This window comes from Melospiza melodia, chromosome 28 (genome assembly GCF_035770615.1).
Source record: "Melospiza melodia melodia isolate bMelMel2 chromosome 28, bMelMel2.pri, whole genome shotgun sequence".
In the NCBI taxonomy this organism is placed as follows: Eukaryota; Metazoa; Chordata; class Aves; order Passeriformes; family Passerellidae; genus Melospiza; species Melospiza melodia.
Genome location: NC_086221.1, coordinates 1,995,611 through 2,023,511, shown reverse-complemented (window position 1 = coordinate 2,023,511; position 27,901 = coordinate 1,995,611). Strand labels below are relative to the sequence as shown.

The 27,901-nt window shown below is 52.2% G+C and overlaps 1 protein-coding gene across 2 annotated transcripts; it reads left to right on the top strand.

The window, feature by feature from the left end:
* Positions 1–6,380: 6,380 nt before the first annotated feature.
* LMOD1 (leiomodin 1) lies at positions 6,381–27,152 on the top strand. 2 transcript variants are annotated; one of them, XM_063177745.1, is made up of 3 exons: positions 6,382–6,834; positions 23,598–25,187; positions 26,320–27,152. In XM_063177745.1, the coding sequence occupies exons 1-3, from the start codon at positions 6,574–6,576 to the stop codon at positions 26,344–26,346; spliced, it is 1,878 nt and encodes a 625-aa protein (XP_063033815.1). In that variant the 5' UTR covers positions 6,382–6,573; the 3' UTR covers positions 26,347–27,152. The 2 variants fall into 2 exon arrangements, with proteins under 2 accessions (XP_063033814.1, XP_063033815.1); XM_063177744.1 differs by lacking the exon at positions 26,320–27,152 and having other exon boundaries at positions 6,381–6,834; positions 23,598–25,238.
* Positions 27,153–27,901: the final 749 nt, after the last annotated feature.

Here is a 27,901-nt window from a genome sequence, read left to right as displayed (position 1 = left end):
GCGGAGGGCGGGACAAGGCGACGATTAGGGACGTGTCTGCGCGTGCGCCATGCTCTGGCCCCGCCCTCAGCGCTGATTGACAGGCGCAGTGACGGTGTCAGCGCGAGGGATGCGTTGGGTGCGATGGCGCTGAAATTCCGTCCAGTGCCGCGCCTCGCCATGGGCAAGGACACTTCGCACCATTCCAGGGCGCTCCACGCTCCGCCTATCCTGACCTTGGACATTGCCAGGCATGGGGCAGCCACAGCTTCTCTGGGCAACCTGGGCCAGGGCCTCGCCATCCTCACAAGGAGAGGAATTCCTTCCCAAAACCCCATCTAACCCTTTGTCAGTGGGAAGTTCTTTGTCTCGTCACTCCAGGACTTTGTCCAAAGTCTCTCTCCAGCTCTTTTAGAAACTGTACCCGTGTAAGTTGCTCCAAGGACAAACCACTCTGCCCCAAACTTAATGGAATCAAGGAGTGGTTTGGGTTTGAAGGGACCTTAAATCTCATTTCATTTTCCCCCCTACCATGGGCAGGAACATCTTCCACTAGACCAGGTTGCTCCAAGCCTGTCCAACCTGGCCGAGAACGTCAGGGTCCAAGCCCACGTTATTCCTGATGCTGCTGCATGAGCTGGGCTGACCTCACATGTCCCAGGGGATGCTCTTGTGGTCCTGCATGCAGCTGGAGCTGGGACTTGACATTCCTAATACCAGGTCAGTTTCCTGGGCAGGCAGAGCTGGAATCCAGGGAACAGTGTCTGTGCCTGCAGAAAATTCCCGGGCAGCTTGCAAAGCTCTCAGCACAAGATGAGGGTGTTCCCTCTTGTCCCATCACTTGTTCTCTGGAACCAGCTCTACCCCGACCTGGCTTCACCCTCCTGTCACGGAGCTGTGGAGAGTGAGAAGGTCCCCCCTCATCCCCTTTCTGCCTTGAAGCCTTGCCCAAAGCAGTGGTTTGCAGCCTCTCTAAGTTGTAAAGTGCTTATTCTTTTCCACTCCTAATTTAACAGTACACACTCTGCTCTCTTTGAAGGGCAGCAAATCATTCGGTAGCAAAAACTGAATGCAAAACAAGTTGCTCTCCAGTGACTTAATTGTTTTAATAAGTAATGGTCTGAAGCACCATGAAGGAGCTAGAATGCTCCACCTGCTGTGCTGGGTTTTGATGCTTTAAAAGACTCCTACTGTTTCATGAGCAGGTGTGTTTGGCCTCATTTAAGGTGGGGGAGTAGAGGTGGTGCAATTTTGGAGATTCCTGGGAATCTCCAGGTATTGTGGTATTGTTGTTTCTACTTTGACCAAGAAGGAGAGATGGGAAAAGTAGGAAATATTGGCCTCTCTCAGCCACTGGAGCAGCTCTCCCTACTCCTGTGTCCTCTGGCACTGCCGTGACTTGATCCCCCTGTGCAGGGCAGTGGTGAGGCAACACCTCCAATCCTGGGGTCAGTTCTGGGCCCCTCAGTTCGGGAAGGACATTGAGGGGCTGGAGTGTGTTTAGGGAAGGGAACAGAGCTGAGGAAGGGTCTGGAGAACCAGGAGCAGCTGAGGGAGCTGGGGGGATCAGCCTGGAGAAAAGGAGTCTCAGAGAGGACCTGCTGGTTCTGCACAACTCCCTGACAGGAGAGGGGAGGAAGGGAGGTGTCAGGTGTCAGGCTCTGCTGCCAGGGGACAAGGGAAGGTCAAGAGGAAATGGCCTTAAACTGGGCCAGGGGAGGTTCAGTTTGGATACTGGGGAAAATTTCTTCCTGGAAAGGTTGGACAGGCACTGGCACAGCTGCCCAGGACAGTGGTGTGATCACCACTCCTGGAGGGATTCAAAAAACATATGGATGTGGCACTTGGGGACATGGGCTAGTCGTGGCCTTGGCAGTGCTGGGGGAACTTACGGGGCTTTTCCAAACTCAGCAATTCTATTATGTTGTGACTGATCCAACCCTTATCAGGGTGGCAATCCTTTGCTGTAGCCCTTATTATTTCCCCTAATGAGTGGTAGATTAAATCAGGCCAAATGATCATTCTGGTCCCACCTTTCACAAACTGTAGGAGAGCTGGTGAAACGTGATGAGTCCCTGAGGTGCAGGAGCTTCTGCATCACCCAAGGACTTTGTGCTACCCTCGGGCAGGCTCATGGAAGATATCCAAGGGCTTTCTGGGATTTCTGAGCTTCCCCATAGCCAGGATTTGGTTAGTTTCCCAAAATATATCACCTTCTCCACTCTTGTTGTCATGTAAGCATGTGTCTGGAGAGGAGGTTTTGCATAAAGATGCAGTGGGTTTGGGAGAGAAGAGATTTCTCTCACTGGCCACAAGACATCCACCGCCTGTTGTGGCAAGGGGAAATGTCACTCTTCAGTGAACAGCTTAGAAAATGATAAAAAGATCCGTTTTCAACTTCTCCTTCTGTGGGCTCTGAAGGAAAGATAACAGGCTAGAAAAATCCATTCAACGTTCAGTTGTCCTTTATCACCTAACAGGGAAGAATAAAAGCAGATGGATGGTCCCAGGTGGCGATGAGAGAGGTGCAGGCACAGAAAGTTTTCACAGCTCTACCAGAGTTTGTAAATATGCCTGGAAAAGCTGCTTAATCTGACTCTGTCTCTGTTCCTCCTCTTTAATGGCTTGTTGTGGTGCTTCAAAGCCAGTGGTTTGGAAATACTCGTTAGTGCCCTCAAGGTATTGTTTGCTATGGAGATGGGACCCCAATAAATCCAGGACTAATGGATTCAGAGCTGCCAAGAGCTCTTGTGTGCCAAGCCACGCAGCATCCCAGTGCTCTGAACCACACAGGGCCTGGACCATCTCTCTGATGAGGAAAGACTGCAGGAGCTGGGCCTGGTGAGTCCAGAGAACACTGAGAGGGGAATCCCATCAATCCAGACAAATACCTCCAAGGAGTGTCAGAGGATAGTGACAGACTCTTTTCAGTGGTGCCCAGTGATAGGGTGAGAAGCAATTGCCATAAACTAAACCCTAAGAAGTTCCACCTCAACATGAGGAAGAACTTCTTTGCATGGAGAAGGGCAGAGCACTGGAATAGCTGCGCAGGGAGCTTCACACACTGGAGATACTCCAAACCCACCTGGAAGTGTTCCTGTGTCACCAGGTGACCCTGCCTGGGCAAGGGGGCCAGACTGGATGATCTCCAGAGGTCCATTCCACCCCAGAAATTCTGGGGTTCTGGGATTCTGTACATCACTATTCCACACTGTGGTGGCTGGAACCAGCTTCAGAGCATGGCCCAAGGGTCCGTAAACACATCCCCCTTCCCAGTTGTTGATAGCCCATGAAAGACCAATTAGTGCAGACATATCCAAGCTTCTCTAATTCTTGGGTGAAAACACAATATTTTTTTCCTACTGTTTTCTTTATATAGCCCCAAGAACCCTGTGGGATATGGTCTAACAGAACTGTGCCAATATCCCAGCTAAAAAGGACTGTGTGACAGCCAACAAATCACAGTGAGACCATCCACTCCGAACCATGACAAGTTTGAGGTGTCCCCTGCTTCTCTCCCTGACTTTCTGCTAATGTAGGAATATTTCCCCACAAAATTATGCTCTGTGCTACCTCTGCCTGGCTCTGCAGTGCAGGGGAGGAGTGGGTGATCTTTTCCTAGATCAGGAGAGGATGGGTGATACTTCAGGAGAAACTTGGAGTCTCCCAGGCCACATTCACAGCTTCTTAGGAGTTTGATGTGCAGTACCTCTCATCACAAGAATCGAGGTTTGGGAACAACAAAATAGAGATTTTATCAAGGTGTTGATAGCAATTATATTCTGTTGAAAACCTATTTACAACATGGGAAAGTTTGCAACAATTTACTACGAAGGAAAGGCAGACAGAGATAATTCAAGATTTCCCTTTTAAGCAGAAGGATTCTTTTCTAGCTTAGCACTGCAGATTGTCCCTGGGGCTGCCTACATGTCCTGTCCCTTGAGCCAGGGCTGGCACACCTGGGAATGCTTGGATTGTTCCAAGAAGAGGCTGACACAAAGATGTGATTCCTCACTACCTTTTTGTTGTGTGCTTTCCAGCTGGGAAATTACCTTCCAGTTTGTTGCTCACCTCTTATAAGCACTTGATGACTGAGCACAACAATACCGTAGAAATACTGGAGGGTTGGACATTTATAGAATACAATAATGGACTTGTATAGGTTGGAAAAGCCTTCTGAGATCATCAAGTCCAACTATTGCCCCAGGACTACCACTTACCCAGTAAATTCCTCCAAGGAATGGGGACTCCACCACTGCCCTGGGCAGCTCTGCCAAGACGGAGAAATCCTTTCAGGGAAGAAATTTTCACAATATCCAACCTAAACCTCTGCTTGTGAAACTTGAGGCCATTTTCTTTTGTCCTGTCTCTTGTTCCCTGGGAGAAGAGCCTGACACCCACCTAGGTCCACCCTAGGTCAGTTAATTTCTTCCACCCCCAGACTCTGTAACTCAAATTTCTCTTCCAAAATGCACAGTGTTAAAACATGTCCAGCCTTGTATCCTGAAAAGGGACCAGAGAGGACCTGAAAATAGATTCAGGGCTGTATTAAGGTGGAACAAACAAGACGCTCATCTGGCTTCTTCAGGCAAAGATGGCACCAAATGCCATCTTTCAGATAAATTCAGGCAATTTCAGGCAAGTTCAGGCAAATTCAGGCAAAGACTAAATTCATTGTGGTTTCTGTTGCCCTCAGCACTGTCACCACTGTGGCAGCATTGGGGAAGGAGAATTAGAGGAGATAGAGAGGAACTTTTCATCAGGAACTGGAGGGACGGGGCAAGGAGGAATGGCTTCCCACTGCCAGAGGGCAGGGTTACATGGGATACTGGGAGGAAACTGTTCCCTGTGAGGGTGGTGAGGCCCTGGCACAGGTTGCCCAGAGAAGCTGGGTCTGCCCCTAGATCCCTGGAAGTGTCCAAAGTCAGGCTGGATGGGGCTTGGAGCAACCTGGGATAGGTGGAAGGTGTCCCTGCCTATAGAAGGGGCTGGAACATGGTGATCTTTAAGATCCCTTTCCAACCCAAACCATTCCATAATTCTGTGTGTGAGGCCAGCTGGGGAAGAGAATGCCTGTGTCCCTCCTAGTGCAAGCAAGCACCAAGACCCACTGGTTGCAAGATCAGGGAAACAGAAGTAAGGGAGATGGAATTCACCACAGCAATGTTTAAGTTCGTGCACTTAGAGACTAAAACCAACAAGTTCTTTTACAATCTGGAAAAAATCTCAGCTGTGCTGATGAATCATAGGAAGGATATGAGCACGACCTGGGCACTGCTGTGCTGGAGATAAAGGAAATTCTGGAATTCACCAAGAATGTACATTTCCTGTCAGGACGGGGAATGTCTAATCTGTCACTAGGAGACTCACCTGGTGCTTGTGTGCAGGGTGGGATCTGGCCAGGAAGATGGGCAGAGGAGGTGATTAGGCTGAGGAAAATCCTAGGGGAGCTTGTTTAGTCAAAAAACACCAAAGGGTTCCTTGCTTGGATCAGCAGAGAGAGGCCTGGGAGCAGGCAGTAAATATTAGGAGGATGATAAAGGATGAAGAAAACCAGGATGAAGCTGGCAGGATGTGTACAAAATGCTGGACATGGGGTAAGGCTGCCTGTAACCTTGGAGAGAAAAGCCTGTCTCCTATCCCTATGGGAGAACTCCCACGTGCCAGTTAAGCTTCTGTATGGATTAGGGAAATGGAAAGTTGGTGCTGCCAGCCAAAGCCCAGGCTCAGGTCACTGCCTGGACCAGGAGCAGGGGAGATTCAGGAATTCCCTCCGTGCAGAAGAAAGGGATGTCTTTGGGGCTTGGTGAGGGCAAGTGGGAGTGTGTGAGGAAGAGCAGCTGCGGGCACAGCCCCTCAGGGTCTGCGGGTCGGGAGGAGCTCTGACAGTCCCGGGGAGTCAGCTCTGCAGAGCCGGAGCACTCGCTCCCCATCCCGCTGCCTCCATCCCTCCGGTGGCAGCCGTCTGCCAGCCCCTCCAGCCCTTTGCTGCGGGGCACGGCGCGAACAGCACCGACCGCAGGCTGCAGCGGGATAGGGAGGAAAACTTCCTCCGCAGTGGGTGCTTCCTTGCCGATTTCAGCCAAGAGCTGTCACCGCTACGGCAGAGGCTCCCCCCATCCCTTGGTGGCCACGCTGCCCACTTTAGCAGCCCCCTGTCCTCCACGACACGGGCTGGGGCTGCCTCCTCCGTCCCCCATTCCCGGCCTGCCGGCTCGTGCATTTTCCCCTGTTTTCTCACTAGGTTGGCCCATTGCCTTTAAAAGGCGAAATGCTCCGGACTAAATTTGGTCATGTAGCTCTGCACGGTTCCCTGGAATGTCCTCGGGTTTCAGGCTCCTCTGATAGCACCATTCCCCGCCTCCCGCCGGGTTCCATTGGCTTTACCGCCACTGGATCCTGTTATTGGCCAACTCTTGGGCCGAGGGGTGTCCCCTCTGGATAACCACCGTATCTCGGGCTGGAGAGCTGCTGAGATTTAACACTTCAGCACCTGCTGCCGTTCGGGAAGCAGCCTTGGAGCTTCGGCTTCTTTTTTTTTTCTCTTGCTTTGGGTACCACACAACCGCCACCGTGTCTCGCCAGCGAGCCAAGATGTCCAAAGTGGCCAAATACCGGCGACAAGTTAGTGAAGATCCAGATATAGACAATTTATTGTCTACTTTGTCTCCAGAGGAGATGGAGGAGCTGGAAAAGGAGCTGGATGTGGTGGATGCGGACGGGAGCATCCCTGTGGAGCGCAGTCAGACAAACCAATCAGAAAACTCCTTACCTGGCCCACAGAACTGTGACACGGCGCTCAACCACCACGACAAGGACACCAAGAGGCTCCTGCAGCGGGAGCACTCGGTAGACGTAAGTCACGTCCCCACTGCTGCTGCGGGAAAAGTGGGAACACACCTCGAACCCCCCCTTCCCCCGGGCTGAGTGAGGGATGAGATGGAAAACACAGAACCTGAGAAGGGCTTGCGCTTGCTGAGGAGGAATAGCTGTCCTGGAGAGACCAGGGAGCTGGTCCTGGCACTCTGGGTGGAAACAGGGTGTCCCATAAAACCCTGGTGTTACTGGTAAAGCCAAATCCTGTGTTGGTGCCTGGGATTTTCTCCCTGCCCCTTGTCTAACATCCCTGGGCAGGGCTGGGAGCGGAGCTGGGATTCACAGGAGGCTGTTGGAGGGGCCGATGCAGTGACAGTGATGCCACGGGCTGCATTTTTTCTTTTCTTTTTTTTTTTTTTCCTCTCTCTCCTTTGGGGATCTTGATCCTTTCAGTTCTTCTTATGCAAGAGATTAAACAGTCTCTGGTTCTTGTGGAATAAAAATGTTTCCTGCTCTGTGGAAATCACATCGAGAAGCAGGTTTTACCCTGTGACATTTGTTTAGCATTTATTGCTCACTTAAAATTCCTTCTTTTAGTTTGATTTGGGTATATTTATCTCCCTCTCTGCACCTGGCAAATTCTTTAAGAGTTTGCTTGGAGCTCGAGAGCTTCATGTCAGTCCTTTTCCTCTTTTTGTGTTGTGCCTTAGTGGGAGACAGTCCTGCTTTTCTGTAACATTTATTAACCTCAATACTAAGAGTATTTGCTATGTGCTTTGTGCTTGGAAGCCTGGGAAGTGTCTGGTTTCCCTAGTTTTCATGGCAGGCTGAGCCAAAAAATGAAAAACAGCGATTCTGCAGCAGCTGATCCATGTGGCCACGGGTGGTTTCATGTCGCAGGCAGGATTCACATCTGCTGTGCCGGAGCTGGAGAGTTCTGGCAGCACAAGCAGTGCCAAGTGTTGTGGGGCACTGCTCTGCTCTGGCTCTGATTCCAGATCTATCCCAGGTCACCCAGCTGTACCCTGGGTCTTCCAGCTGGGTGATCAATCTGTAACTACCCCAGAGCACTTGGATATTTCTCTTTCTGGATATTTATGGAGTTTATTCAGGAGGGTCCTCTCCTGACTGTGGCATAGATACCCTTATTCCCTTCTAAATATTGGGATGAGTGGGAATGAAAATTGCACCAGTAGGAAAAATAACTGAAGCTTGATTTTGGAGAGCTGAACAAGGGGTTAAATTGTTCCTTCCCACTCCTGTCCTGGGCAGCCTAGGAGCTCACTCTGGCTCTGAGGATAAAGGAGCAGCTTTCACCTTCTATATGTGGTGCTTGACATGGGCTGGGGGACAGTGAGTGCCGTGCCCCTCACCACAAGGGCTCTGCCTTGATTTCCTCACCAATGGAAAATTTCCCTGTGGTGGGGAAGTGCAGGTGCTGCAGGACAAACCTGCCTGGAGAGGGAAATGCTTTTATGTAGGACCAGTCATCCCAGTGACCACTGTTTTGCAGGTGATCCCAAGAGATGACACTAAAAAATTTGCTTTTTCAGGTGGGGGGGGACATTTGGGTTTGACATAATTTGTGTTGCTGTTTCAGTGTTAACTGTTGGAACATGAGGGCTTGCTTGGGAATTGGCATAGGGAAGTGTCCGTGACCAGGAGGAAGGGAGGAGGAAATTTGTGAGTTTTGTTCAAAAGAGATCTGGCAAATTGCCTGATTTAACATAATGTTGTTTGGAAATGCCTGAGAGTGTATGTGCAGTGGGAGAAGAATTGGTTTGTGGAAAGGGGTGGCCTGGGGAGGAGAGACACCTGGGTTATGGTGTAGGGCACTGGCTGGAGGGGAGGGCAGTACAAGGGTCCTGGAAAATCTCCTGCTGCCCTCTGAGTTAAGGAGGTTCAGGCAGTGGAAGACAAAGCAAATTGGCAACAGGTCAAGTTTGTCAGTGAAAATGGCCCAGTTTGATTGTATTGCAGTAACTGGATAGGGCAGAACTGACTTTCATCTTCTATTTCAATCCCTGGAGGCCAAGGAAAAAAAGTATATCCTACACCCCTTCCTCCCTGCCATTGTTAGGATCTGGGATTAACACCTAGAAAATGCCAGTTTACAGCGCTGGCACAGCAAATCATGCTGGTGGTAGAGAAGGGCTGTCTTCTGCCATGGGGCTCAAGGATGGGATGGGGTGGGATGGGATGGGATGATCAAACCACATGAACAGTCAGAATAAAACAGTGCAGGAAGCCAACTCTCTCAGTTCCTCTGTCCAAGGAAGCCCCAGGGCTATGTTTTGCTGAAGGATGGAATGAGAACATGAAGCCATCCAGAGCACCCCAGGCAGGTGTTGAACTCTCCCCCAGCTGTTCAGGGCTCTGAGGTCTCCAATGACAAATCCCTCTCATGTGTCAGCAGATTCCATGTTGTGCCAGCCAGCACAGGCATGGTGGCTGCCCTCCCACGGGCTTGGCATCCCCCCAGGGTGTGTAGGCATCACCCCATACATGTCCCTCCCAGCCCCTCTCATCAACAGCTCCCAGTGTTCTGAAGCAAATCCAGGGGAGGTCACAGACGTGCTCTGAGGGCTGGACCTCCTCTGATCTGGAGACAGGCTGGGAGAGCAGGGGATGTCCAGCCTGGAGAAGAGAGGGCTCCAAGGAGATCTCCTGAAGAGGCATCACAGACACAGGATAACATCTTCTAGATGTTCACAGGTAATTCCCACTGGAATTACCTCCCATTCCTTCCCTGACCTTGTGCCTGTGCTTCACCACGCCCCTCCCACCCCCTGGTCTGCTCACATATCTGCTTCTAGCTTGTAAAAGTTTCTCTTGATGCCTTAAATTAGGAATGCCAGGCACTGTGTCTGTGATGTGTCTTCAGTAGGGAGAGAGAGGAGGGCAGATTCTCGTCCTTGGTTCATGGAATCATGGAATGGTTTGGGTGGAAAGGGACCTTAAAGTTCATCCCATTCTAACCCTGCATGGGCAAGGACACCTTCCACTATCCCAGGTTGCTCCAAGTCCCATCCAACCTGGCCTTGGACGCTGACAGGGATGGGACATCCACAGTTTCTCTGGTCACCCTGTGCCAGGGCCTACCCACCCTCACAGGGAACAGTTTCCTCCCCATATCCCATCCAACGTGCCCTCTGGCAGTGAAAAGCCATCCCCCCTTGTCCTGCCTGTCAGTCCAGGCCCTTGTCCCCAGCCCCTCTCCAGCTCTCCTGGAGCCCCTTTAGGCCCTGCAAGGGACTCTGAGGCCTCCTTGGAGCCTTCTCTGCTCCCGGTGAACATCCCCAGCTCTCCCAGTCTGTCTCCACATAAGAGGGGCTCCAGCCCTCAGAGCACCTCTGTGGCCTCCTCTGGACTTGCTTCAGAAGTTCCATGTTCTTCTTATGTCCTCCCTGCTGTTCTTCCATACCTCCTGATGGGAATCTCTGTTGTGGGACATTGTGTGTTAGCTGGGATGTGCAGGAATCCCTCCAAAGTGCAAAATAAGGTATTTTGAAGGGAAATGTTGAGTTTCTGCCCATCTAACAGTTCTTGCAGTCATTGCCCTGTTCTTGGACTGGTGCCAGGCACCTACATTTCCACCTAAATACTGGGAGAAGTGGATATATTTAGAAATATTGTTAACTACATAATAACACATCTTCTTAGTGATGAAAGGGGCAAACTAGGATAGCTAGGAAGCAGATTATAAACAGCCCAAAATAGATGTGAGCTTTGCCCCTGACTTTCCACACTGGACAGCCAAATTCCCATCTTGGTGATGCAGTAATAAATTAATCTTAATTTTGTCTTGCTAATGAGTGGAAGTATAACCAAGCCCAAGGGCGGGGCTTGGGCCAGTGCCCCTCTCTGAATGTACTCAACATGGTCCATGTGTCACAGAGGCTGGTCATGAGCAGATAAATGAAGAGATGATTTCTATTAGCTCATGGCTCTTTACTGTCACAGGCAAAGGCATAACAAGAAAAGTTCCAGTTAGAAACATGCTGTGAAGTTGGTGCTGTGGTATCAAACTGCCAGAGGGCAGAGTTAGATGGGATATTGGGAAGATATTCTTCCCTGTGAGGGTGGTGAGGCTCTGGCACAGAGAAGCTGGGGCTGCCCCATGCCTGGAAGTGTTCAAGGCTGGGTTGGATGGGGCTTGGAGCAACCTGGGACAGTGGAAGGTGTCCCTGCCCATGGCAGGGGGTGGGACTGGATGATCTTTAAGGTCCCTTTCCACCCAAACCAGTCTAGGATTCCATGAGTTACCTGGGGCACAGCTGACTTGCTGTCACTTGAAATCCTTGTATCATGCCTGGGATTTCTGTCCAGAAGAGGAAAAGCTGTGTGTGCCAGGGCACAGGGGTTCTGTGCAGCTGTCCCTGTGGGATAAGTTTCTCTGAGAGCTGAGCTGTGTGAGGAAATGTGGTCTGTGGGAGCTGGTCCAGTTCCTCTATTGCTGGTGACATCTATAAAAGCCATGTGTCTGTGCACAGAGCAGTTATACCCTGAGAGCACCCCATCCATGGGGTCTCTTCCATTATGGTCTTTAAGGGAGTGATCTTTAAAGTCCCTTCCAAGCATAACCATTCCATAATTCCATGACCTTTCCCACTGGCATTTGTTTAGCCCTAAACACTCTGAGGGAACCTCTGCCAGATGGGACCTAGATGAGAAGAGCTATATCATGGGAAGGATCTCCATGTGAACCACACGTGCCGTGGACTGGTGCTTTGGTGTATGAGTCCTCCTTAGCATTTGCCAAGTCCACAACAGGAAGTTTTACTTTCTGAAATATTCCACAAAATCCATCTGCAGCTGTTCTTGGCTTTCCTTGGATTCCCAACTTACCACAGCACCCTGGTGACTCCCGAAACACCAAGCCCCTGATGGTAGAGACAGCTGCTCCTCCTTGTGATTTCCCTTCTCTAGCATCACCATCTTCCCTGGAATGGATGGAGTCTTCTTCCCTCAGTTCACATAATCCTGGATTATCCTGAGTTGGAAGGGACCCGCGAGGATCACTGAGTCTAGCTCCTAGCCCTGCACAGGACAACCCCAAAATCCCACCCACCATGTGCCTCAGAGAGTTGTCCAAATGCTCTCTGAAGCTCACCTGTAAGAGGAGGGCACCTGCATGTCCCAGTCCCATCAGAGTTCCCAGTCCTGCCTCCCAACCAGGGCTTGCTTTGATTTGATTGCATGCAGCTTCAAGCAGGGATGGCTGGGAAGTGCAGGGAAGTTGCATGAGGGAGCATCATCGTGCTTATAGAGGGGAATCATTCCAGGGCCACAAAGCCAATTTTTTATGAAAATACTCATGTCATGGGTGTCTCTTTCCATGGAAGCCCACTCACCAGCTTCCTTGAGGAGAAGACTGAACAGGGGATGCTGGATGTCGGGGCAGTTTTGCACAGCCAGAGCCAGATGTGCACAGTGCAGATGGTCCCTGTATTTTTGTCTCATGAAGGCTGGACCCCCTTTGCACAGGAGAAGCTGAGGTGGTTCAGTTATCTTCCAGCACCTTTTTGCCTTCTCTCAGATATCCCACTCCTCTGCAGGCAAGACCTCCTCCTGTTCCAGGTCCATGCATCCTTATCCCTGCAGGCTCCTGGGAATGTCTCCATGTCCCCAGCCTCTCTTCTTGGAGGCTGGGCAGACTCCTTATAGCCTAGTCTGGATGCAGAGGGATAAACAGTGAGCTCAGAGAGGTTATTTAATCCAAATTCTGTGTATCTGAAGGATGCTGGTGGACAGCAGGCCCTGGAGAAGGATTTGTTTTTACAAGACCTTGGGAAGGTCTTGTAAAAACTCCTCCTGTCCTTTCTGACTCACTCAGGCTTGGAACTTGTTGCTGGGTGATTTTTAATCCAGTCACCTGATTTCCCTCTATGGAAAGTGGGGCTCCTCAGCAGTGAGCCCTTCTTCAACACCACGGGCAAACAAGTCAGGATTTAAATTTTTTTATTAATGCTCAAAGCTTGTCATCTTTTCATTAAAATATCTGGAGGGAAGAAAGGAGCTCTTTATTTAACTTGCTGGCTCAGACTCAAGGGAATTTGCAAACAAAGGTACAGCAGGAGTTATATCATTCCTTGAGCATCTTTCCAGTTTTTCCCTAACATATGTACTGAAACTCTGCTCTTCTGTTTATCAGCCAGTTCTCAGTTCTCTTGACTGCCAAGACCATTCCTTCTCCCTTCCAAGAGTCTTCACTAATTCTCAGCTCTTGCCTTTCTTTTAGCCATGTCCTGACCTGGTCTCTTCTCCCTCATCAGAGAATCTTTATGATTGGAAAACGCCACTGAGATCATCAAGTTCAAAGAATCCCAGAATCCCAGACTGGTTTGGGTGGAAAGGAACATTGAAGCCCATCCCATTCCACCCAACCCTGCCATAGGTAGGGACACCTTCCACTACCCCAGGATGCTCCAAGCCCCATCCAACCAGGCCTTGGACACTTCCAGGGATGGAACAGCCACAGCTGCTCTGGGCACCCTGTGCCAGGGTCTCATCTCTCTCACAGGAGAGAACAGACCATAATAAATTGTTCTGAACAGCTTCTGGCCCCCCAAAAGAGATGAAAGGGGTGGGTGACACTGGGACATCCATCCAGAGGCTTCTGCAGTGGCCTGCGGCCCATGGAGTGAGCAGTGGGTAAAGCTGTGGGTGCTTTCACTGGCACACAGAGAGGAGTAGAGCTGGCAGCTTCCTGGGCTTTGCGTTCCTCCATGGATGATAGCCAGGATATCCAAACTAGTTGCACATTTGGAAAGAAACCAAAGGTATTGAGCCATTCCTATTTGGTCTTTAAAGGAGGGCACAGATGGTCCCTCCAGCTGCACAAGTCACTCTCCAACTCCCTGACAGGAGGGAGCAGCCAGGTGGGGGTCAGGCTCTGCTCCCAGGGTTCAAGTTGGACATCACAAGGAATTTCTCCATGGAAAGGGTGGTCATCTATTGAACAGGACAGGACTGCCCAGGGCAGTGGTGGAGTCCCCTTTCCTGGAGGTGTCCAAGGAATGCCTGGATGTGGCACTTAGTGCTCTGGGCTGGGTTACAAGGTGGGGGGATTAGTCACAGATCAGACTAGATGATCTCAGAGGCCTTTTCCAACCAAATTGATTCTGTAATTCTGTGAAGTCCAGGAGATCCCTTTCATTGCTCAGAAATGAAAACTGTTGTCTGTGCTCTGTATTTCATTCTGAGTTTCTGAAAAAGTCCCAACCCTGTCACAAGAGGGATGAGCAGCAGCAGCAGGAGCTGTTACCTGCAGCAGATGATAAAACAACCCTCCAAGGTTAACATAGAAGCAAGAACAATCCCATGACAGCTCCCAGAAGGATCTGCATTGTGGAGAACAGCTGAAAAATGGGAAGCGAGAACACAGGCATCTTTGAGCTGCATTCCTGGAAAAATGGTGTGAGAAAGACCTTCACAGCTGGATCAGTGTTTTTGTGATGCCCTTGGGGGCAGAAGCTTTGCTTTCCTTGTTTTTCCTTCTGTGACCCGGGTGAGTTGCAGCACAAATCGTTCCCAGTGACTTGGAGCTCATGCCAAAGGCACACACAAGTCTGAGAGATCCACGGTCCATCTAAGGGCACAAGCAGGGAAAGAAACCCGTGGATTTCTAGTCAATTGGAGAAAAAAGAGTAAAAATCCAAGTTCTATGTTTACATAAAGCACAACAGAGATGCAGATAAATCCATGGAAGTGTTTGGAGTGTTTAGCTTATATGGGCTGAGCTGCCCAGGAGGTTTAATATGTGTTTATGTTGAGCTGATAAATAGACATGGAGGAGGAGAAGAGCTGGGTCCGTTGTGTGTCTCTCTCTTTTGCAGCACTGTGACATCACTTGTGTGCTAAAACCATCTCAGTGACTCAGCTTCCAGCAGGACGCTGGGATTAACCGCTCCTGTTGCTCCAGCCCACCCTTTGCTGTGTGGGAATCGCGGCAGGATGGAGCAGGAGGATCTCAGTGGCAGGGCATACGTAGTCAAGGTGTGGCTGGCAGGATGGTGGGGGACAGACACACCATGGAGAATCAAGGGTCCTGCTCTGTCCTTTCCTCTGCCCAGAATGTGAGCAAACAGGGAAGAAAACAGAAAGGAATTGGAGCTGTGGAAGCAACAAGAGCCTGTCCCAGCCATGGTGTGGCAGCAGGACCAGGGCAGTGCCCATGCCCTGTGCTGGCACTACTGGTGTCACACCTTCAATCCCAGTAACAGTTTTGGGCTGCTCAGGAGAAGAAAGTCATTGAGGGGATGGAGCAGGACCAGAGAAGGGAACTGAGCTGAGGAAGAGTCTGGAGCCCCAGAAGTGGCTGAAGGAGCTGGGGGGGCTCAGCCTGGAGAAAAGAAGGCTCAGGGGGGACCTGGGGAGCTTCTGGCTCTGCACAACTCCTGACAGGAGCCATGTGGGAGTCAGGCTGAGCTGCCAGGGAACAGGAGGAGAGGAAACGGCCTCAAGCTGTGCCAGGGGAGGTTCAAGTTGGAAACAGGGGGTAATTTCCTGCATGGAAAGGATTGTAAAGCACTGGCATAGACTGTCTAGGGCAGAGGTGGAGTCACCATCCCTGGAGGGATTTAAGAGCTGTGTGGATGTGGATGTGGCTGTTGTGGACGTGGGTTAGCAGTGAACATAGCAGTCCTGGGGGAATGGCTGGACATGATGAGCTTAGAGGGCTTTTCCAACCATAGTGATTCCATTATTCTGTGCTTTCCTGAAACACAACTGGAGAGGCGCCAGTCCACGTCAGAGAGGTGTCCTGTGCAACCTCTTGACCATGTGTTGAGCAGCCTAGGGCTTATGCACAGTATTTGGGTCAGGATTTATGCTGCATGCTGCTGAGGGCTCCAAGGGGTCCCTCCTCCTGACAGGGGCACCATGGCATATGTTGGACATGCCCAGCACAGGAATGAGCTCCTGCATAGCCATGGCAGACTCTGCCAAGGAGAGTGATTTGCCATTTTCTTCCTTGCAGGGAATTCCCCAGGTCCCAAGAACCAGAGATGGTGACCCCTGGCATGCCTGGCTGTATGCCTACTAAGTGCTCTGTCCTGGGATGCAGCTCCCATGTGGTGCCAGAGCCTGAGGAGCTGGTGCTCCTGTTTCCCACAAACTATTTAAGGGAATGACCAGCAAAACTGGTCTGATTTTCCAGGTAGGCACTTGGAGCTTGCCTCATCTCACCTGCTTCAAGAACCTGGGATCATCTTCCAGCAGCAGGTGCCCACTTCCAGGGGGTATCTGTGATGGTTCCATGGGCTGCTGGATGGAATCCATTGGATACTTGCACCAGCAAGAGGCCTGGATATGTGCCCATGTGTTGCCAAGAGGCTGGGAGCGGTGTCCTGTTCCTTGACCATCCAGCATTTATGACACAGAGGATGGAGATAGGATTAAGACTTGCTAGGACTGAATTGCAATTCTGCTGTTCCTAAAAATCCGGTGAATGCTTGATGTGGGCTTCCCACGAAGTGCACGGGGCAGAAATCCAGCCTAGAGGTGTTGTAGTGTTAATTGCTGGGATTCCCTGCTCTTTTCAATCGCTGATGAAGAGGAGACAACCAGGGAAAAGGTCTCATCTTGGAAATATCCAGTTCAGCCATGGCAGTGCCAGTAGAAGGGCTGGAAATACAGCAAATAGAAGAGAAAAACCCGGACTTGTAAAACTTGATTTTGTTAGATGAAAAAAGTTTCCATTTGCATAGTATTCAGTGGCTTTACAGCTTTCTGGAAAATGGCTGTGTCTCCATGGAAGGGCTGGAGCTCTTCTGTTAAAGGAAACCCAAGTTAAAACATTTATCGCCTTAATTCAGGGGAAAATAAGAGGAATAATCAGGGCCAGAAGCTGCCCAGTTTCTGGAGAACAGCTCTGCATCTCAGAAAGGGGACTTTTTAAAAACATTGGCCTGAGACATGCAAAGACCCAGTGATATTTGGGGTCAGAGAGATCTGGGCAGAAGGGAAGGGGAAAAGCCGAGTTCCTTGTTAAAATGACAGGATAATATGTGAAGCAGGACAGGGCAAGGAGTTGCTTACATCTCTCTGGGCTTTAGCACACAGACCATGGCCAGAGGTCATGTATGTCCCAGTGCTGAAAGCCGAGGTCCTTTCAACCTTCCTTCCTGCCAAAAGAGCCCAAATGTGCCAAGAGAAACTCTTGGCTGCCTGATCCTCTCAAGAAGCCCTGTGGATGTGAGCAGGGTCTCCCACAAATCTTTCCATGGTATTTGCTGAGGAGCAGGAGGGTTGTCCAGGGTGTCCCAGAGTCGGCAGAAGCCTCGCAATCCTGCTTCCTTTGCAGGTCGCTGGCAATCCAGATTCAGCAGCTCCCAGGACTCAGCCAAGGACACAGCATTCTTTCTGGGAATGTCCTTGGCTCTGAGTTGTCCCTAGGCTACTCAAAACTGGCTGAGGAATGGAGGAAAAGGCTTGGGCAGCTTGTTGTGGTTTGGCTTGCCTCTAGCAATCCTCTCCAGGAACAGGTACCCAAATACCAGGAACATCAAACAACCTGCAACCCCCCTGCTTTTGCCCCCAGCCCCCTCGATGGCTTCTCCATGCAGTGGGACAGTCTCAAAGGACATCCCTGTCCCTTTGGAGCTCCCACAGGGCTCCTGCTCAGCCTCCTCAGCCCTAGGGTCACACTGAGGGGTGGAAGGATGCTGGTGCTTCACTCATGGGCTCTGGCTGGGATTTGGGATAGGTGGGTGGGACAGAGGGAACATAGGAGTCCTCAGAGTCTGGCAGGTAGGCAGGGATCTCCAGAGAGTGATTCCCAAAGTTAGAGCTGTGGATTCAATCCTAGAGTCTTGTGGTAGCTTTGGAGACTTTATAGGGCTTGGCAGCAGCCCTATAAAGAGCTGTAGGACAGACTGAAACCCCCCAGGCAGTGAAAGAAGATTGGCTTGTTAGTCATGGATCATAATTCCCTAAATCTGCTAATTCAGGTAACTCAACACAGTTTCCTTCCCTCACCAGTGTGGTCTGGGACCCCCACAGCTGACCAAGAGATTTTGGTGAATTGTCTGTCCGTGTCTCAGAGATCCCACCTCATTCCTGGGCTTCCCCACTTCCCCAATTTTCCACCACCAAAAGCCGCTCAGAATTTGTGTGGGACCAATGGAATTGTGCTGGTGATGTCTAAGCCATGCCGTGCCAAGAGATGATCTGGAAAATATCTCACAGGCTGCAGGAGGAATTTATTATCCCAGCAAAGGCTGGGAGAGAGGAACAACCCCTTGGCCTGGGCATTATTCCCAAGTGTGCAGCTCTGGAGGGATTACAGTTGCTTTGTAAGGAGCTTGGTTCTGGTGGGACAGTCTTTGTTGGTGGCCAAATCCACGTGCCAGACAGGCAGCATGGCCCTGCCTGGGGAGCTGCTGGAAAGGAGGGAGGCAGTGGGTCCCCAGAGGGGTCCCCAGAGGAGGGTCATGGTGGGCTGCAGTGCATGTGCAGAAACCATATTAGCCACCTTGGAGCTGACTCTAGATTTCCCAGCAGTAGAGATGATTTGGATGGACCCGATCCTGGCTCAAGCTTCCCCTGTTGTCCTCCTGAGGTTCTCATATCACCACAGTCTCATACTCAGCTTCCAGAGGCCCCTAGAGCTGCAGGTGACATTAGAGACTGCGCCAGGGTCATGGCTGCAGGTTGAGTTGAGTTCGCTGTTCCTGGAGCCACTTTCACAGGAGCTGCCAGGGCAGGTTTGGCCTTTCCTCATGGGCACCAGCACGATTCATGTCCCCAGCAGTCACCTGCACAGAGGAACCTCTGGACTCTTGAATCATGGCATGGTCTGGGTGGGAAGGGACCTTGAAGATCATCCCATTCCAGCCCTGCCATGGGACACCCTTCACTGTCCCAGGTTGCTCCAAGCCCTGTCCAGCCTGGCCTTGGACTCTTCCATGGATGGGACAGCCCCAGCTTCTTTGGGCAACCTGGGCCAGAGCCTCACCACCCTCACAGGGAGGAATTCCTTCCCAGTATCCCACCTATCCTTGCCCTCCAGCAGTGGGAAGCCATTGCCCCTAGTCTGTTTCTCCAGGCCCTTGTCCCAAGTCCCTCTCCAGCTCTCCTGGAGCCCCTTTAGTCACTGGAAGGGGTTCTAAGGTCTCCTCAAAGCCTTTTTTTCTCCAGGCTGGACACCCCCAGATCTCCCAGTCTGTCTCCAGATAAGAGGGGCTCCAGCCCCCAGAGCATCTCTTGGCCTCCTCTGGACTCACTCCAAAAGCTCTGTGCCCTTCTGATCCTGGGAGTCTTCTGGCTTCCCAGCCAAGCCCTCTTTGAACCTCAACGGGGTACTCCTCCCTGGAGCCAGCATGGAGGTGCTCATGCTCCCAAGATTCCATCCTCACCTCTTGTTCTTTGCCTGAGCCAAGCACATCCTGCCATGGTGAGACCATGAGGGACTCTTCCCAGGACATACCTCTGAAAATAACTGCAGGCTGGGGAAAGCTGGCCCCTTGCAACGACTAAACTTGGGCAAATGCATTTCCATGTCTCCTCTGCCAGGGACTGATGTACCAGCAGCTGCTGAGCCACCAAGTGCCCCTTCCCTCATCTTGGGTACAGGATTTGTGAATCCCTGGGTAACCTCTCCTCTCCTCTCCTCTCCTCTCCTCTCCTCTCCTCTCCTCTCCTCTCCTCTCCTCTCCTCTCCTCTCCTCTCCTCTCCTCTCCTCTCCTCTCCTCTCCTCTCCTCTCCTCTCCTCTCCTCTCCTCTCCTCTCCTCTCCTCTCCTCTCCTCTCCTCTCCTCTCCTCTCCTCTCCTCTCCTCTCCTCTCCCTTTTGCTTGGAATCTGCTCTGGGCACAGCAGGGTGACTGTGCCCACCTTCTGCCTGCTAAGCAAACAGCCAGATCAATAACTGCCATTAAACCAGCCGTTTTCCACCCCAAAATGAGCTGTGGGACTTTGGGGGCAGGAAGGGAGACTCTCACTCCACCTCCAGATTCATTTTCCCCATCCCCAGCTCTATCCCCAGCCCCATCCCTTGCTCAGTGCTGGAGCGAGTGCTTGGATTCCAGGCAAGAAGTTCCCAGTCTCCTTTGCCTTTTAAGGCAACATCTGAGTGGGTTTGAGGGTTACAAATGCTAACAAGCCATGGCAATGCTCATTTTAGTCTATTTAGAGGAAACGGGAAGGCATTTCAGTTCATCAAAACACTGGTGATTAATCAACCGACTACCAGGCTGTTTTCATTAGGCTTATTTTTAAAAGTCTGACATGCTGTGTAAAAATATTCCCCTAATAAATGTGCTTGTGGCAGAGGGAAAGGCACAGAGTGCATGCAGCAGCACTGGTTTCCAGGTACCCAAGGTAAATATGCCAGTGGGCAGAGAGAAATGAGCAGGCAGCACTTGGGATAGCCATGAAGAGGGGACAGCTGGCCCTGGGCTGCAGGAGAAGCTGTGCTGGTGGCCATGGGGGCAGCCAGGGGTTCCAGAGCAAGGGAAAGGTGCTTATCTCTCTCCTGAAACACAGCTCTGCCTCCGAGTTCCAGTTGCACTTCCAGCCTGGAGGTGAGGACTTTGGAATTATCAGCAGTGGTGTGCCGGTGACACCTGAGGCTGGCTGCTGCAGCACGTGCTGAGCCAGGGGGACACGCCGAGAGCCCTGGGGTGGTGCAAAGGCAGGAGGAGACAAGGACGTGTTCCCTCTTGGGCACGCATGTGGCCTCAGGCAGGGCCTGGAGCAGGCCTGCTTTGGAGATGACCCCAGGCTCCAGCAAGGGATGGAGCTGGCCCACAGTGACCCTTGGGTTTAGAAACACAGATCTGGTTTCTTGCCTGAACTTTTTTTCCTCCCGATTCCTGTCCCTCTGCTGCCACTAGAGCTGGGTGCCTGCCAAGGCTGTCCCAAGGCAGCTCCACAGGAGATGAAGCAGCTTGAGCCCCTCTCATCCCCGGCAACCATCCAGCACTTCTTCCAATAACCTGCATCTCCTAGATGGGATCTTCTGATGCATCCCAAATTTGCTGTAAGCAAATGATCCCACAAGTGCTACCCACAGTGGCAGGAACACCTGTGATGGTCACTGCATATCTGTGGCATTCCCTTGTTCCCATGCCTGGGGCCACAACTGGCTCCTTTTCCCCCAGCTTCTTTCCCCTGACTTCTCCCAGCTCTCTTTCCCCTGATTCCTTTGCCCTCACCTCTTTTCCCACATCCCATTCTCTGGCTCCAGATCTCTCCTCCCCCAAACTGCAGCACGTGGACATGTGGTCACACATCCATGAATGGAAGCTTGAACCACACAACAGTACACACTCAGCATGTGCTGCTGCACCTTTCCCAAGTACGGATTTTCCATGGATTTAATTTTCTTCTGGTTTAATTTGCCTGGAGTAAACCATCACCTTCTTCAAGCATGGGAGAGGTTGCTGGTAATTTTCACCAGGGTCTTTCTCCCTCTCTCCAAGTTCTGTTCATCCCTGGCCAAAGCCTTTTCTCCTCTTTGTCTTGGATGTGCCCAGGGTGCTCAGGGGAGATTCAGAGCTCGCCAGTGTTAGGCTGGGTGAGCTTGGGCTGGGAAGGAGAAAGATTTCTGGAGCAGTTGGTATGGAGATGAGGCTGCTGGCTCTGACTCGATGGGTGCCAAAGTGTCACAGAGCCCTGGGGAGGATAAATGTCCCTTCTCAGAGGAACCTGCAACCTGGGCACTCCCAAACACCTTGGAGAGGCCCTGTTGGGGGCAGGGCAACACCAGTGTTCTCATCCCACAGTCCTCCTGCCAGGGCTCTTCCTCCACTGAGGTGCTTCAGGATATCGCTGAGCATCTGTGCACCATTCAGGTGCTGGGAATAGAGCACAGCTTGGTGACAAGGACCCCTGGCTCAGTGCCAGAGGAGGTGGCATCACCTGTTCCCTGCAGCACCCAGGACTGGGGTGCATGGGAGCCCCATGCCCGGCCCCTGGGGTGGCAGCAGTGGGGACTGTGGGGCCCCCAGGCCAGGCCAGGCTCTGCAGGGGTCTGGCAGGAGCCTTCCTGTCCCTGCTCAGCCCTGCGCCAGGAGCCAAGAAATCGCTTAACTAAACAAACAGCTCTCTCTTCCCTGATGGCATCTGTTTATACACCAGGTACAAACAGTCCCCAGGGCTGCCCATGCACAGCCAGTTCTTTCCACAAAAATCTGTCCCTGAGCGCTGGCAGTACTGCATGTGGGGAAAGTTCAGCCTTATGCTGCCCCAGCATGGACACTGTGGAGCACCAGGATGAAGAGGAGGAGGCCAGCCTGACTGCACACTCTGGTGTCAGGATTCAGGCCTGGGGGTTCCAGGCACTGGGTGAAGCCACAGTGCTGTCCTGATCATGAGAGGATCCAGGGAGATTGTAAAGGCATCACAGCTGCATCTCCCAGCGGCATCTTCCTTCCTCCTTTCCCTGGAGTCCTAAAATCCCTCCAGCCAAGGTGATGAGCCAGGCCAGTGCTGAGGACCTGTGTGAGCTGTGGAAGAGGGAGAAGGGCATTTAAATTGCCAAACCTTGATGTTAAATTGATGGTAGCATCCTCCACTATGCAGCAAACTTGGTCCCCGTGTCAAGTTAATCTCCCTTCAGCCACATGAAGCATTGGTTCCTCTCCCTTGGAAATGGATGTGTTTCATGTCATGGAGTCCTAGACTAGTTTGGGCTGGAAGGAACCTTAAAGTTCATCCCAGTCCACCCCCTGCCATGTGCAGGGACACCTTCCACTATCCCAGGTTTCTCTAAGCCCTGTCCAGCCTGGCCTTGGACACTGACAGGGATCCAGGGGCAGCCACAGCTGCTCTGGGCACCCTGTGCCAGGGCCTGCCCACCCTCACAGGGAGAATTTCTTCCCAATATCCCACCTGACTCTGCCCTCTGTCAACTGCCAGAGAGAAGGATGGGAACCATATCAAAGGTTGTACCAATGCTGATGGGGACCCCTCCCAGCCCTTCAGCCTTGGTTGAAGGCTGCAACAAGGCATTGGCTGTGTCCCCAAACTGCTGGAGTTGGCTATGGCCAGCAGCAATGCCCAGGACAGGCTGTACCAAGGGCAAGGGTCACGTGCTTGTAAAAATGGCCAGAACTTCCTTCTGACTTTCCCCCAGACTCTCCAAGCCCTTCCTTCTTTTGATGTCTTTGGACACTGGGAGTAGATATGCTGGGAGAACCTCATGCATTAGAAAGCTATAAATGCCATGCTCCCATTTCCTCGGTTTTCTGCTCAAAAGTGCAAACTGCCATTGAAGGCAGAATGGTTTTGCAGAACCCAGGGTTGGAGTGACTGCTGGGTCAGCGGTGTCACTAGGGACACTGCTGTGGGCTCTCCCCTGCTTGCACACACATGCAGGACAGTGTGGAGAGTGTTGGGCTACAGACTGGGAAAAGCCACCAAGCTTCCAGCTGGAAACCATTTAGGAAAGGCGGGAAAGCAACCTGGGGCTCACAGGCACTACCTCCATCCCTAGTTAAAAAAATTATTAAAAAATTATAACTTAGAGGGGGTATCAGAGAAGGTGCCTCCTACACCTTGTTAGTTTGTGGCCTGTCAGGGAAGATGTCCTGCAGACCTCCAGAGCCCTTTGGGAGGGGGGACTGGAGGCAAAAGAGAGCAGAGCTGCCTTAGAGAGCTGCAGCAGGGCCTCATCACACCTGAGTCCTGCAGGCTCTGCCTACATTCAAGGCACTCACATGCTGAACCCTTCCCTGGAGCTGGGACCTCGGCTGGGCCAAACATTCCTCTTCAAAGGCCAGCCACAGGCTGGGACTGGGGTGGCAAGAGGTCAGAGGCACCTGTTCCTGTAATTCCCGGGTGTTTTTCTCTCACTAGGAAAGCAGGTTGAAAAAGAATGAGGGAGACAAAAATCAAGAAGAAAAAGGAAAAGAATCTCCTTCCAAAGAACTGGCCGAGAAACAAGATGCTAAAGTGGGGAAAGACTCTAAAAAGGAAGAAAGTGTTGAGAAAACAGACCTGAAAGGTAAAGCTGAGACTGAGACCAAGAGCAAAGAGAGCAATGCTATGAATGATAAAGTAAAGGCCATGGAAAAAAAGCTGATGGGGAAGGACAAGAAGGAGGAAGAGAAGGGTTCAGTGTTGAAGAAGGACACAGGGAAGAACAAAAAGGAGGAAGAGAAGAGCTCAGAGTTGAAGAAAGATGAAGGGGAGGATAAAAAGGAAGAAGAAAACAGCTCATGTCTTAAAAAGGAGGATGCAGGGAAGGATAAAAAGGAAAAAGAGAAGACCTCAGCAGCAAAGGAGGAGACTGAGAAGGAAAAGAAGCAAGAAGAGAAGGATTCAGCATCAAAGGACACAGGGAAGGACAAAAAGGAGGAGAACAGTTCAGAATCAAAGAAACAGACAAAAAAAGACACAAGAGGGGAAGATAAAAAAGAAAATGACAAAAAAGAAGAGGAAAAGGCTTCGGCTGTGAAAAAATCCAAGGCAGATGAGAATGATAAATCCCAGACAGAAGCAGAAAAGGCAGAAAAGGTGGAGGAAAAACAGGAGGCCAAGGCAGCAGCCGAGAGCAGCCCTTCCAAGTCTTCCTCCAGCAGCTCTGCAGATCAAGCCAAGGACGATGAAGCCTCCAGCATCTTTGACGAGCTCATCGAGAAGGTGAAGAACAATGACGCTGAGGTGACCGAGGTCAACGTGAACAACTCCGACTGCATCAACAACGAGACCCTGGTGCGCTTCACTGAGGCCCTGGAGTTCAACACTGTGGTCAAGGTGTTTGCCCTGGCAAACACCCGCGCTGATGACCACGTGGCCTTTGCCATTGCCATAATGCTCAAGTCCAACAAGGTGCTGACAAGCATCAACATGGACTCCAACCACATCACAGGCAAGGGTATCCTGGCCATTTTCCGGGCCCTGTTGCAGAACAACACACTAACAGAGCTACGTTTCCACAACCAGCGGCACATCTGTGGGGGGAAAACAGAGATGGAGATTGCCAAGCTCCTGAAAGAGAACACCACACTCCTGAAGCTGGGTTACCACTTCGAGCTGGCTGGGCCACGCATGACTGTCACCAACCTGCTGAGCCGAAACATGGACAGGCAGAGGCAGAAACGCCTCCAGGAGCAGAAACTGGCACAGGAACGGGGGGAGAAGAAAGACCTCCTGGAGGTGCCCAAGCCTGGAGCAGTGCCGAAGGGGTCCCCCAAGGCATCCCCGCAGCCATCGCCCAAGGCTTCCCCCAAAAGCTCTCCCAAGAAAGGAGGGGCACCCACCATACCACCCCCACCTCCTCCTCCGCTCGCCCCACCACTGATGATCAACGAGAACCTGAAGAACTCACTCTCGCCAGCCACACAGAGGAAGTTGGGAGACCGGGCGCTGCCAGTCCAGGAGAAGAACTCTCGAGACCAGCTCCTGGCAGCCATTCGCTCCAGCAACCTCAAACAACTCAAGAAGGCAAGTGCAGGGCCAGGTGGGGCCCATGCACAGGGTGGGGCTGGGGGCTGAGGTCATAATGGCTGTCACTCTGGCAGTGTCCTTCTCTGGAGTGGGGCTGTGTCCAACCCCTGCACAGGGGCAGATCCATCCCTTTGCCAAGCACATGGGGAAGGAAGATCCGTCCTTTAATCCCATCCTGCAGAGCAGATGAGGTCAGCAGGTCCAGCCTTTGGCAGAGTATCCAACAGGAGATCCATCCTTTGGCAAAGAGCATGACAGGTGCAGATCTATCCCTTGGCAGAGCTCCTGTGTTGGCCAGATCCACCAGGATCCAGGGGCTGGGACACAAGGAAAATCCCATCCGTAAGTTATAACTCACTGGGCTCTTGATATCTTCTTGTAGCTGAGCCCATGCCCCTGGGGTAGAAGGTGGCCCAGGATGGCTGGAGAGGTTTCATCTGCATTTAAACAACTGAAACATTTCTTGATGTCAGCCCCAGTCTGGACTTAACTAATCCTTTTGAACTCTTTACATATGAGTTAATGTTGCTCTGAGAGTACTGATACAGCACTTGGGGACCAGCAGACAGGTGTGGCCTACTTCTCAAACAGCTAGACTTAGCCAAGGGTGGCCTGGGTGCTTGAAAGCTGTGGCAGCAGCTGCCCTCCTAATACAGGAGGCCCATAAATTCACCCTTGGGCAGCACATTGTCAAACATGTACCCCATGCAGTAATAACTGCTGGAATAAAAGGGCCTAATGCTGGTCCCAGCATGGAGCCTTGAAACCTCTCACACACTCCAGGTGGTTTGTGTCCCTGCTAGGCTGTCCATGGGCAGCCTGGCCAAGAAAAAGAGGTCATTGAATGGTCTGGGTTGGAAGAGACCTTAGAGATCATCTCTATCCTGTCATGGTCAGGGACACCTTCCACTAGCCCAGGTTGCTCCAAACCCCATCCAACCTGGCCTTAGAACACTTCCAGGGATGGGGCAGCCCCAGCTCTCTGGGCAGTCTGTGCCAGGACCTCCCCACCTTCACAGGGAGGAATTTCTCCCCATCTAACCCTGCCATGGATGTCCCCACACCGTGTCAGTGCAGTCCTGCACCCCGTCCCATTGCTCGCCCAGTAATGGGGTGTGCTTCCCTGCAGGTGGAGTTGCCGAAGCTGCTGCAGTAGGGAGCGGGAGGATTTTTCCCCTGCAGCCCATGGCAGACCCCCAGACACTCACCTTTCTCGTGACAAGCCCTTTGGAACCTGCAGTGACCGACGCCGAGGAGCAGGGATCTCTCTGGGACACGGAGGATGGGCCGGGCCCAGCAGGACATGATGCAGGAGGTTGTATTTATTTTTTGATGGTTGTGAAGCCTTCAAGCTCACTCTTCTACCAGCACTGTGCCCCACCGGAGATGCCAAGAATAGAGCAGGGGTCTGCAGAGCTGATCCTCATGGAAATCCCCCGTCAGAGCTTAACAAAGGGGTTTGGCACCCCACTCTATCCAGGGTCCAGCCTGGGGTGAGCAAGAGTACCCCCAGCCGTGGGGGGGAGCAGGGGACACCCAGACCATCACCACATCACCACAAGGTTTCTGGGTGGCCAGCAGAGTTTTGGGATTCAGGCACAGCAGTGGCTGCAGAGCTGGGGGTTCAGGCTTGATGTCAGGAGGAATGGGAGGGTGGGAGAAGGGAGCAGCCAGGGAGAGAGGGGGCATGGAAGTGGGGGACACAGGGAGCCAGGCTGGGGCCAGGAGCTCGGGCATCTTGTTCGCACCCACAGTACTGCAGGGGGACCCCCAGGACCCTCAGAGCATGGAAACCAAATCCGCCTCAGAGAGAGCAGGGAAAGCACCAGCTCAAGGGGGGCAGTGGGTTTTGGGGTCATGTGATGCCCATCCTCCTCCCCCCATCCTTCCCGTCGTGACACGTTGATCACGATTTGTATGACTGTGGCCACTGCATCAGCAATAAAGCTCACCCAAATGCTTCCTGTGCCTCTGGACCGGTCCACGCCCCCAGACCCCAAATTGAGGTGCAGGGGCTGTCTGGGAATGGAGTCAGCAACCTCAGCCAGGGGCAGCTTTTCCCTCTCCCACACCCATAGCCCACCCTGAACTGGGCACCCTGGGACCACCTGGACAAGCCAGTCTGGGTGTCCCTCGTCACCCACTCAGAACCCCTGAAAATGGGGCACCCAGGACCCCCCAAGTGAGACAGCCAAACCCCCCAAATGGGGCACCCTGCTGCTGCTGGACGCAGACAACCAGGCACACAGAGCCATGCAGACACCCCAAAACTCTGGAGTCATGAAGAACTGAACACCCTAGGACCACTCCACAGTCACCTAAAACCCTTTGAGTACACCCAGAACTGGGAATCCTGGGGCAGCCCCAGGGTCACCCCAAACTCCAAGGTAAAATCCGGAACTGGGTGCCTCAGGGTCACCCTAAAACTCCGGGGTGACCCCAAAACTGAGCACCCCAAACCCCTGGGGTCACCCAGAACTGTTCTCCCCCTGGCACCACGGGGCGAGGGCCGTTTTGGGATGCAGCAGCACACGGGTGTCCCCCGGGAGGCTCTCCCTGCTCCGGGACACCCACATGCGTGGCTGAGAGGCGGCTCCCGGTAGAGGTGAAACGCCGTGTTGGGGGACATTTCTGCAGCCGCGCAAAGCCGTGGCCCCAGCGGGAGGAGCAGTATCCGCATCACGGGGTCCTCCTGCCCCTTGGGGCGGCGC